The sequence below is a fragment of the Emydura macquarii genome, unplaced genomic scaffold (genome assembly GCF_026122565.2).
Source record: "Emydura macquarii macquarii isolate MOO-44397 ecotype Brisbane River unplaced genomic scaffold, CSIRO-AGI_Emac_v2 contig_2205, whole genome shotgun sequence".
Lineage (NCBI taxonomy): Eukaryota > Metazoa > Chordata > Testudines > Chelidae > Emydura > Emydura macquarii.
Genome location: NW_027132342.1, coordinates 8,757,087 through 8,769,276, shown reverse-complemented (window position 1 = coordinate 8,769,276; position 12,190 = coordinate 8,757,087). Strand labels below are relative to the sequence as shown.

At 40.0% G+C, this 12,190-nt stretch overlaps 1 protein-coding gene across 3 annotated transcripts in view; it reads left to right on the top strand.

Moving 5' to 3' along the window:
- Nucleotides 1-12,190, top strand: part of ARFGAP3 (ADP ribosylation factor GTPase activating protein 3) — a 75,332-nt gene that overhangs the window by 41,425 nt on the left and 21,717 nt on the right. For all 3 annotated transcript variants that reach the window (XM_067559313.1, XM_067559312.1, XM_067559314.1), the window contains 4 exons: nucleotides 2,826-2,951; nucleotides 4,060-4,182; nucleotides 9,908-10,045; nucleotides 11,894-12,017. In XM_067559313.1, the coding sequence (XP_067415414.1) occupies nucleotides 2,826-2,951; nucleotides 4,060-4,182; nucleotides 9,908-10,045; nucleotides 11,894-12,017 (511 nt within the window). The remainder of the gene's footprint in view (nucleotides 1-2,825; nucleotides 2,952-4,059; nucleotides 4,183-9,907; nucleotides 10,046-11,893; nucleotides 12,018-12,190) is intronic.

Sequence of the window (12,190 nt, the reverse complement as noted above, 5' to 3'; positions counted from 1 at the left end):
AAAGTGGTGCTCAGAACTCTGGAATTGTTTATTCTGAAGGTGAACTCTTCTTTCCATGCTTCCCAAGAGGTGCTTCTACATTCATTCTGTCCAAGGACACAGAATCACACCTAGGAAAGGTGGCACTCTTAGGTATCAGAAGGGCTCTGAAAATTTACCTCAGACATAGAGTCCACAAGGAGATCAGGTACCCTGTTTGTATCCTTCCATCTGAAATGCCAAGGACTTGGAACTTTCAAATCCTCTCCTGGTAGGTGGAATAAACTGTGTTGTGGAAACGTAAAAGACATCAGGGATTCTAGTTCCAGAAGGGATCATGCACACTCCACATGATCCTTGGCAACCTCCTGGGTAGAAGAGCTAATGCATTCACAGTGGAAATTTGTAACGCGGACACCTAGTCAAATACTACCACGTTTATGAAGCTCTACAAAGTGGGCTTCCTATCCTCTGCAGAGGCATCCTTTTGGCAGGAAGGTTCTGCACATGGTGGCCTGGAAATGATTTTTCTCTTTGAACAAATATTATAGATGAAAAGGAATACCATTTTCTTATTTCTGACCTTTTCTGTAACCCTCCCTACATCTTTTGCAGCTCGCCACTTCCCAGACGTCAAAAATGATAGTAGACACTGAGCTGCAGAATGGAAAATTTCTTACTGATAATTTCCTTTCTGCTAGCATTATCTCCCACAAGTCTACCTGCTCTGCCTGGTTTTTTGAGTCAAATATTAAGTGGCATCGTTATCAGGCAATTGTTATCCCTGGAATATTTGTTGTTAATGATTTTCAGGTGTTACAGCTTGGGAATAATTTATTTGGAAGCAAGCAGGAGGTAGGGGTCATGGCCAAACCACCCGGCCAAAACTGATCCACCTTCATAAATTGCAGAGGACAGGAGAGAACACCTGGGACGTCAAGAATTGTGGGAGACATTGCTAGCAGAAAATAAATTATCTATAATAAATAAATAAATATATAAATTCCGTTTTACTTATAATGTCCTGAAAAATTCCTTCTTTAGGGCTGAAAGTTCTTAATTGGTCTGCCTGAAGCTGTTTGTTGATCAGGACACACTGGTGAATGAAAGACAGATGCAGGGATGGATAACTTTATTAACTTAACTTTGCAGGGGAGGGACACCATCAGCCCATCCTTTCTCCCCTACCAAGCATTTGATTGGATCCAGTGCAGCACTCTAGCAGAGTTACAGGGGTCCCACTGTGTAACCAGTAACTCATGTTAGACCCTCTTCTGCCTAACCCCTAGGACTCAGCTCTCTCCTGAATCCTCTTGCCATCTCTCCCCATCCCTCCTATGCAGGGAATAGAGGGCACCAAGAGGGACCTCAGTTTGAGAAGACTTCATGTTTCCATATCTCCTTGCAGCTAAATGTCCATCAAACCATATCCCAGGTCTCATTTAATTTCTTCCTTTTAGCCTTTATCAGTACTGGACATCTCCTGCAAGTTTTGATGAACTAACCACTTCTGAATTACCTTATAATATTAAAATTTCTATTCCTACTCCTTTTAACCTAAACTGTACCTCCACAGTGCTGTAAGGAAGGCAAAAAAACTTTCCAAATTCTGTCAATTTACTCTCATAGGGGGAAAAAATCTTTCTCTATCCTAAAAACAGGTGATCATCTGGACACACAGCATCCTGGGAACATAACTTGAGCTATATCTCAAAGGGAGGGAGGGTGGGGCAGCGACTGCAGCAAGATGGTTCCTGGTTGCCTGGGAAGGCTTTAAATTGTGGGGAGGATGGTCATGAGAGTTAGTTAGTCCCCTTAATTGCCTCCAGGTGGCCAAGGGGAGTTGGAGAAACTCCTACCCCAGACACAGACATAGAGTAGCTTGTGTATCTCCCGTCAACTTACTAACTTCTGCTTACCGCGGCATCCCTGCTGCGCTGATGGGAAATGTCCTCTGGTCAATGCAGCATTACTCTTGTGGGGGTGTATTAACAGTGTTTACTTTTGGGTTCGATTGAGCGAGTCTCCACTGCTGCTCAATCAATCCCGGGGAATTGATCCTGCACCGCCAGCAATGCCACTGGCTGTGTACACGTATCCAGAGACACAAGGAGGGGCAGAGCTCCAGTCTGGATGGGAGCTCTCCCCACTCCTGGTCCAACCAGAGCCATCCAAACCCCACCCCCCACCCCCACCACCTTATGATGAGGAGAAGCAATTTTTCCTTTTTTACATAGAACGAAAATTTTTCATCTCTCTAAGTTTCAGGGGATAAAGAATACTTTGTGACCTGTGGCTACACTTTTTAGATTGTGCTCAGGCTGGTATATTTGGATGCTTGAAACCTGACATGCAAATAATCCTTAATGAGGAATAGCATATTTGGTTTAAAAAAAAAAAATTGGGGTGGGGAGGGGGAACGTATGGGTTGACTTAACAAAGGAAAATTGCATATTGAACTTTCACAATACAAAAGTTTAAAGGTGTGTAGTTTGAAACGGACCACAAATACATACTTACTGACCTGTACACATTTGGTTAAAGACGGATTGAGGCACTGGCTCTTAAATGCTGACCCTCCTGTCTCCTCTAGCCACCTTCTCCTCTAGCCACCTTATCTACCCAAAAATAGTTTGAAATAACTAAAAACTGAATGCATTAATACTGAGCACTGAAGTAAGGAAATGCAAAAGTTAGGGTGCCTACAGCAATGTTAATTTGGCCATATTATCTTTATTGTCAAATGGAGTTTTCTGTTGTTTTCTTACTAACATTACTGGATTGCGGACTAAGGATTATTAATTAATTTACACTTATTAAACTTTATCTGTGTATTTTTGTCTTAGTGTGTCATCTTTACGATTGGCCTACAAGGATCTTGAAATTCAAATGAAAGAAGAAAAGTTAAATATGGCTGGTAAAAAGAAAACTGAGGTAGAAAGACTTGGCATGGGATTTGGCAGCAACAGAAGGTATGTGAAATTCTGTAAACTCTATTAAAATGGTTTTATATAGCATTATAAATTTTCCCTTGACTTTATGCATGTTTTGATGAAGGTAATCTAGTTCCCTGGTTCTCAATCAGGGGTACACGTACCTTTGGAGGTACATTGAGGTCTTCCAGGGAGTACTTCAGCTCATCTAGATGTTTGTCTAGTTTTACAACAGGCTACATGAAAAGCATTAGAGAAGTAATTAGAAACTAAAATTTCATACAGACAATGACTTGTTTATACTGCTCTATATACTATATCAATGTTTCTCAACCTGGGGGGAATCACAATTTATTTTATAATTGTATGGTAAAAATGAGAAAATAAACAATTTTCAGTAATAAAAAGTGACATTTTTGTATTTTTATGTCTGATTTTGTAAGCAAGTAGTTTTTATGCGAGGTGAAACTTGGGGCATGCAAGACAAGTCAACATCCTGAAAGGGGTACAGTAGTCTGGAAAGGTTGAGAACCACTGATCTAGCTAATATCACAGGGATCAAAAAGGAAATAAAAAGTGCATTATTGACCAGGAGCTTTTTTAAAATCTGTTGCCAAAAAATCTGGTATCCATTGTTAGCGGCAGGATCCTGGACTTTATGGCCTGCTGGTATGGTAAATCCTCTATTATGTATGGTGCATCTCACATTAACCAAAATAGTCAGCTAACTGAAGATTGATTTTTGTTAGGCTCCCAAAGGTTAATTGTATTGTGCCTCTCCACCAAATTTCTGCTCCAGTTAGCTGACGATTAGGGAGCTAGCTGGTATGTTTTTACTGAGCTACAAGTCCCGTAAGCTTAGAACACGGCTCCTACTTTAGAGCTCCAAGTCATTAAAAAAAAAAAAGCAGGTTAGCAAGCTTTAAAATCAGAGGAGATTACTGGCATGTTCTCAACCCTATTTAACAGTGTTAGAAAATATGCAATACAGATGTCAAAGCTTCCACCTGTGCCCCCAAAACTTAATTCTTCGTAGGTTTTGGATGTTACCTGAGATCTTCAGAAAATCAGGGTTGCACTTTGCTTGAGTTCAAAGTTGTATTTAGTAGTCTCTTTACAAACTAATGTTTTATTTTTTTTGGTACAGTGGCATTTCCCATTCAGTAGTTTCAGACATGCAAACGATAGAACAAGAAACACCCACAATTGCAAAACCAAGGAAAAAGTACAATGATGAAGATGATTTATATTTTTCTTCCCTTAGTTCAAGGTATGTATTAAAGCTTTTGCTTTGATGTGGCAAATATATTGATATAAAATCAAGACAGAAGGCAAAGCTGCACATAGCTCTGCATCTATTATGGTTTTGAGTGAAATCATTTAAATAATTGGAAAATTTGCAAAATGTTTTTAATATCTCTGTGACAAACATTTATCAACAGTGCTTGCTTTTATTTTTTAACTCTTTTACTATTTTAATAAGTGAAGGGTTTGGGGCAGGAAAGTGGGAACAGTTGAGATTTGTTTTCACTGATTTGGGCTGCATTTTTTAAAATCTATTTTGATTGGGTCTGCTGATGGGTCTATTTTATACGTTGCATTATTTCTTAACTTGTGTGTTTGTTTGCAAAGCCAATTGTCATATATAGCGCATGGGAAAATCTGAAAATTTGATTTTTCACAATTTGGGTCCAGTAGGTTCTGTATCATGTTAGCTTATTTCCTTTCTTTACTTATTGGTCATCTTAGCATTTGTAAACTAACTTTAAAACCTAAAAATAGGCTTCATATTAAAGTCTGACACGAGCATGCTGAGGTTGATTGGAATAAATCTAATCATACATCTTTGTTGTCAAATATGGAAAACTTACAAATATTTCAGATGTATCGCTTTCATATATTGGTAGGCTTTCTGATTTGTACACATTTTAAAACATTTTACAATTCAAGTATTTAAAAAAAAGCCAGTTGGATGAAAAATGTTAAATATTAAATTATTATTGCATTTTTGTTCAAAGGGCATATTTAGTAATGCATGATAGATATTGCCATCACTGGAGGAAAAAAGAGTAAGTCCCAAAGGCCTTAATTGCTATGAAACAGTTGTTCATAGATTGAGATAGGAGCAGATGGTGCTTTTATAAATCTTATGTATTGGGTTGCTGCCAAAGAGACAGGAAAACATAGGCTTTGAAAAATAGTACCTAGTTACCTGTAGAATGTCAAATTAAAACACAAAGACTTTAACGTCATTACTTTGTAACGTAATCACTAGTGGCAGAAATGCAGGCATGGTACTAAATACACTGGCAACAATGCTGTAAAATAAAACATGCACCATTTGAATGCTTGTCTATTTGTTCCATGGAAAGAGCTCTTATTGCTCTCAAATTATTCATTAGTCCCCTAGCAGTCAAATTATGAATTATGGAAGAGGTTTTTATATTTTTGTTCAATAATTAGAAGATAAATCATGACCTAGCGGTTTATTTTTGTTCTAGTCATGGTAATAGCAGAATTTAATTGAAGTTGGTGTACAAACTCATTCACCTTAAAGAGCTAGACTTTGAGGCTTCTACCACAGGAAATCTTTATTTTTAGCCAGATCTGTGAGATAGAGGCAAGCTTATTTTAATGTTGTCTTAATATACGTCAAAAGACAAAATAATTTAGCTGGAGAGCAGACTGACTTTACATATCTGTCACAAAAGGGTAAGATCCTTTCAAAAATTGTAGTGTCTTCTAAAAAGAAACAAATCTAAACAGTTGGAAATCTAGAAATTAAGTTAAGGTACCAAATAACATGGGAATTCCTTTATGGGTTTTTTTAGTTACATTTATTAAATATTTGGCATTCATTGGGAGTTGAATAGCAGAATATTTTGCACAGCTGTGAAGCGCCACAGGGCAAGAGAACAAAGATGCAAGGGAATAGGAACTCCATATGATCCTTGGCTTCTTGCTCCCAAGCCAGTCTCTGGGTCAGCTTCTCTGTTCTCCCTAATTTTGTTACTGTTGCTCCTCACTGCTTCACGTATACTTTGTTTCTTGCTCCCCATCCCTAACAAGCCTCTAAAAGCTACAGATCTGGCTGATAGCCTTAGTAGGAACGCAGGAATGATGGACTTGATGTGGCCTCTACTGCTGTCCCCTACAGTTCTTGCAGCTCTATGCCTCCTCTTACTCTGGGGGAGCAGGATAGTAAGTGCACATAACTCAGAAGCTGATGTGGGAAGCCAGAAGGGCCGATACTAAGCCTGTGGAGCTTTGGAGCTCTGCTGTGACTGTAAATTGAAGTGGGAGAAAACTTTGTAGGAGTCACCAAAGTTAGGAGAAATAGGAGTCAAGCTACTTGTTTGACTGTGTTGTGCTGCTGTTGCTGAAGGTTGCTGCCTTCCCACCATTTACTTTATATATGGTAACAACTTGTAGTCTTTAGCATAGTTTTAGCAAAGCATATTGCAAAGGCTGGGTGCAGGTATTGTACTTTATCTTCATGCTCTAAATATTAGTTTCAAACAGAACCTCATTAGAAGGAGGATCTTCCTATTCCTTTGAGTTCTGTGTTCTCAGTGTTTAGCTATGATAATTTACACCAGCTGAGAAATTGCTTTCTGGTTTAGTTTTTAACAGTTCCCAAAACACCTAACTGGTATTCTAATCTTTGCCCTGCAAAAGACCCAGTATTTTAAGTTTTTTTTAATTGTGTGTCAGTGTGGATCCCACTGTCTGTTGGGGCCATGCATGTGCTCCTGTACCAGGGTATAAATGGCAGGGTGGCTGCGATCCTCCCTCAGTTCCCTCTTACCTGCTGTGGCAACAGGACAGCACCTGATGAATGTCTGACCTGCTAGTTCTTAGCTCAGGCTAAATTCTTGCAAATCTTCAAGAAAACCTTCAGAGCTACTTCTGGTCATCTGCATCACCCCCCATGATCTTTTCATCCGTCTGAACTGAACTTTGCAGTCAAATCCCCTTTAGGCCTCTCCCTGCAGACAGACCCCCTGTATAAAGCTTCTTTTGTTTGGGGAGTCTTATATACAGAACAGCTTTTTGGTCTGCTTATCATTCTCTATGAGCACATGTAAACCACAAGATGTGAGGCTAAAGTGCCTTCATTTGGAACAGTCCATAAAGATCTCATCAGACTTTGAGGAGACAAGCTTCAGAGTTCTGCTAGCAGATCAAGCCAGCTTCATCCAGTGCCCTGTCAAGCAGGCAACTGACCCCAAAGACTACCACAGGGAAGATAGCAATGAGTTAAAGACCTGGCTCTGAGGTGGCCTGCTCCGAAACATAGGCAGAGACTACAAGTAGAGCTCAGTGTCTTCCCATAACAACAAGCACTGTAAAGCCTCTGAAGATAAATCCACCAAGCCATGGATGGTTGCAAGGGTTGGGGAGAAGGAACAGCATATGGTGCAGCAGAATCCTTCAGTTCCGACAGTGCAACCTTCTGCATCAGTGCTCACTGGAGAGAATATGCTTAGAGGAGAACCAAGACTGACATTGACACAAAGACTCATACCGTTACTGGTAGATGCTGGTACCAAGAACGCCATATACTTCAATGCCGTGTATGGAGGAGGTCTATTCCACCTCATCATCTCCAGGGCATATATTCACCGTGTCTTTTAGTAGAGAACCATTTCTGCTGAGGTCAGTGGTTTCAGTTTATAGGATTCAGTAGGAATGGCATTGGACTGTCCAGTATCCAGCAAGCTAGCCAGCCAGCCATATTCCTGTTGCATGCCAATGAAGTCCTATTGGGGTTACTTGGGCCCACCATTTCAGGCATTCAGAAGTTGGTCTCCACCATATTTGAGAAAGAAGAAGAGGTTGAGGTCATTCTCATCAGCATCCCTGACCAGACTACCTATGCTAGAATGCCAGGGAGAGTCCGATCCAAGGACGGAGCAGCACCAGCACTGTGTATTGCTGCCGAAGGACTCTTTGTCTTCATCACATGACAAGGCAGTATTCTTAGCACTGGTACCATCACCAGATGACTTAAAAACATTCCAGGAGCTCTTTGTGAGGATTGCTGAAACTCTAGAAATTGAGACATCCAATCATATTGGAGAAATCCCAGAATCTATTTGACATATTGTCAGCTTCTGGTCCAGTCAGGATTGCCTTCCCCCATTATGAAGGACCTGGCCAAGGTCATGTGGCAGACACTGTCCATGATAAATCCCACTGGGAAACAGGCCAAGAAGAGGTACCAGGTACCTCCCACAGGGCTTGACGTTTTCCTATACTATCCCCAGTCTGGGCTCTTTAGTCATGATGGTGGTATAAGCAGAATATCCCCCAAGGGCAAGGGCCACGAGACTTACTCATCTGCTTCCCTACAGCAGCATGCATGGGCACCAGTATTGTATAATTTTTGGTGGTGCTGGGAGCAGCTCCTGACCAGAACGCTGGGGAAGAAGGGGCGGGGCTGGGAGGGGGCAGCAGCTGCTGCGCCACACTGCTTGGGGGCAGGGCTGGCGCTGGAGCAGCTCCTGGCCAGTCACTGAGTCTGTCTGGGGGAGGGAAGCAGAACATCTGGGCTGCCCTGAGCGCTGGAGGCTGCTGCACTATGCACCTGCACGGTGCCACTGGAGGCTCCACAGCAGGCCCCCCAGCACTCCAGAAATATTGGTGGAGCTGGGCACACCATCCTCAATACTGGTGGAGCCCGGGTACCACAGGCCCATATAACTCGCCACCTGTGGCTAGCTGGGGCATGTGGCTAGCTGACAACCCTTATTTGCCCAACATAATTTTCTGTCATGTGACACCCTTCCTTTCAAAGCTTGCCCATAACAACAGAGAGCAGCTCACAGACACAGTTAAGGTGGCCAATTACAGTACGTCTATACTGCAGTTAAACACCCATGGCTGGCCCATGCCAGCTGATTCAGACTCACGGAGCTCGGGCTGCAGGGCTGTTTTATTGCAGTGTAGCCTTTGGGCTCGGGCTGCAGCTCAAGCTCTAGGACCTGTGAGGTGGGACCCCGGGCTCTAGCCCAAGCCTGGAAGTCTACACTGCAGTTAAACAGCCCTGCAGCCCGAGACCCGTGAGCCTGAGTCAGCTGACAAAGGTCAGCCATGGGTGTCTGTCTACAGTGTAGACATACCCTTAGTGGCCAAGACAACCAGACAGATGGCCAGACAGATGCTTCTGACACCACAGCCAAGTCTAGATGTCAAGTATTGGAGATCAGTACTTCAATCTCTGTTTGATAGTTGAAACTCCTTACACCCACCATCCAGGACGGGCACTGCTTGCGAGTCCCCTTCAGTGATATCCACACTGAGAAATAATAAAAGAAGAAAGAACAATTACTTACCCTACAGTAGTTGTTGTTCTTTGACATGTAATCAATGTGACTCTCACAACCTCTATCTCTGAGTTTTGGAGTCTTCAGCAGCACAGGCTTTGAATTTCAAGTGAACTGAGGGAGGGTTGCTCCTGCTCCATCCTTCATGTCCTTTCATGGGAGCACAAGGAGGCACAGGGCACACATGTAGCCCTGAAGGACACTGCTGTTCAAACCCCCCTTCCTACCTCAACTGCTTTCCCCCCTCCCCAAACAAAAACAAATAACAAACACTTTGGTCTTGAGCACATGAGGTTCATGTGTACCTACAATGGGTTCCACACAGATTACATCTCAAAGAGCCAGTTACTGTAGGGTAAGTAATCATTATTTTCATATCCTATCAATATTCCCATATACATTTTGCATATGAGTAATAATTTTGCAGAAGCAGCATAGATGAACATGTAGCCTTTCATAAGGAGAAATATTGACAAAACATGTTTAGCTTAAGTTTCAAAATGCTATGGTTATTGGAACCATTTGTTGTACAAGTTTTGCTTAGTTGAATCTTTGTTAGCTTTTGCAAGGCATTAGTAATTGCAGAATAGCTTGAGTGCTTTGAGTTAGTTAAATAAAATTGAAATAGCACATTTTATTTAATACTTTTCTTCTTTTTTCATCCAGGTATTTTGATTCTGCAGAGTTGAGAAGCAGTGCTTTTTCTAAATGGGATGACAATTCAGATTCCTTCTGGAAGAAAGAGAGTAGTAACAGAGACACTGACACAATTCTAACTTCAAAAGTTACAGGCTATGCAGACAGGTATACAGAGATAACTTATACTTACTTCAGTACAAAACGCTAAACCTATTTATCTAATTTATGAGAGTAGTCCTGATGATTTAAATGGTACCACCTGTGATTAAGACTACTAGGATTTGGCAGAAACTTTGATCACTAGTAATGAAGTTTCCTTACATATTTAGCATGAACTTCTTCCGTTTCCCTGTGTAGCTTTTTGTTATTTATTATTACTTATTAAATGTTGACTATTAAGTGTTCAGCGCTGTACAAGACAGTCTTTCCCAAAGAGTTTATAATCCAAAAGACACGCACAGAAGAGAAGATGCAAAATAAGAAATAAATCTACATTGTTTCTAATTTGTGTGTGTGTGTGTGTGTGTGTGTGTGTGTGTGTGTGTGTGTGTGTGTGTGTGTGTGTGTGTGTGTGTGTGTGTGTGTGTGTGTGTGTGTGTGTGTGTGTGTGTGTGTGTGTGTGTGTTCTGATTCTGCCCATTTTTCTTCTGTAGACCTGCCTCATTCTTTATTAGGTTGAACATTAAATGAATGAAATAGTGGTGCACTTGTATAGTTGGGACTAAAATTTATTCTTTACAAGTAACAGATTTGATTTTTCTTAATTAAATTTAATTTTTTTAAAGATAAGTATTTATTGTTTTCCACAGTGAAATATTTTCAATTTTATAGTCAGAAGGCAATTGTTGTCTGTGTCCTTTCTTTTTCACTTTTGCTTTTAAGTTTATTTCAAAATTAATTTTGCACATCTTCATTTATTGACACCATGCATCCTTCACATTAGATGAATAGACATTCTTAGAAAATAACAGAATGTGATTGTGTAATTAGACTGTACCTTGAACTTTAGAGTTCCTAACTTTAGAGTGTTTGTTTGTGCAACCTTGACATTCTTTTAATGCACTGTAGTTTTTTTGTAGAAAATTCAGAGTATATTTAGTTACCAAAGAGATGTGAAAGGTAATGATGGTTCAAAGGATTATGAACTTCTTTATTACCATTATGCTAAGCCCACTGTAAATAGTTTCTAATTTTGTACATTATTTTTTACATATTCTTTTTGGGCAAACCTTAAACATAAATTTGGCTTACAATGTAACTTTTGTAGAATTAATCTAATCCTTGTTGACACCAATTTTGCCAGCTTTTAAGTAAATCTCTTTTAAATTAGTTATTCTAATTCAAACCAACAAAATTCATTTGGTTCAAGTTATAGTCAAGTAGTATATACATCTACCTAGAAAATTATCACCGAAATATTATGGTTCTGCCACTGTATCAATTTTTTAAAGAAAAAGTAGTTATTCAGTAGAACCTCAGAATTATGAACATCAGAGCTAGCACTGACCAGTCAGCCACACACCTCATTTGGAACCAGAGATACGCAATCAGGTAGCAGCTGGCGGCGGGAGGGAGGGGAACTAAATACAATACAGTACTGTGTTAAGTGTAAACTACTAAATAAAAAGGGAAAGTTTAAAAAGGATTTTACAAGGTAAGGAAACTGTTTCTGAGCATGTTTCATTTAAATTAAGATTATTAAAAGCAGCATTTTTCTCTGCATAGTAAAGTTTCAAAGCTGTTTTAAGTCGAGGTTCAGTTGTACACTTTTGAAAGAACAACCATAACGTTTTGTTCAGAGCTACGAACAGCCTCTATTCCTGAGGTGTTCGTAACTCTGAGGTTCTACTGTAAATTTTTGTTGTCCTTGTTTCATATTGACTTGCATTTAAAAAAATATAAAAAACTAAGTACATTTTTGTTTTTTGTAAAAAGAGATCATATTGCTTTCTGTTCAATCATCTTATACTAGATAGAATTTATAAGCATTAATGCAATTTATTTTAACTTTAGGCCTGCATCTCGTCGTAAACCTGAATATGAGACTCCTTTAAATACAGATGAGGCACAAAAAAAATTTGGCAATGTCAAAGCTATTTCGTCAGACATGTATTTTGGAAAGCAAGACCATGCTGATGTAAGTACAAAAGCTTCTATGCAAAATAAACATTTTGGATGCCCAAATATTCTGTGATGGCTTTAGAAAATTGTGTTACAGTAATTAATAATGGACAATATAGATAGCTCTGATTGGCTAACAATCAGAGAATAGGTTGCCTTTTTGGAGTTTGCAGAGACATATATCTTTGA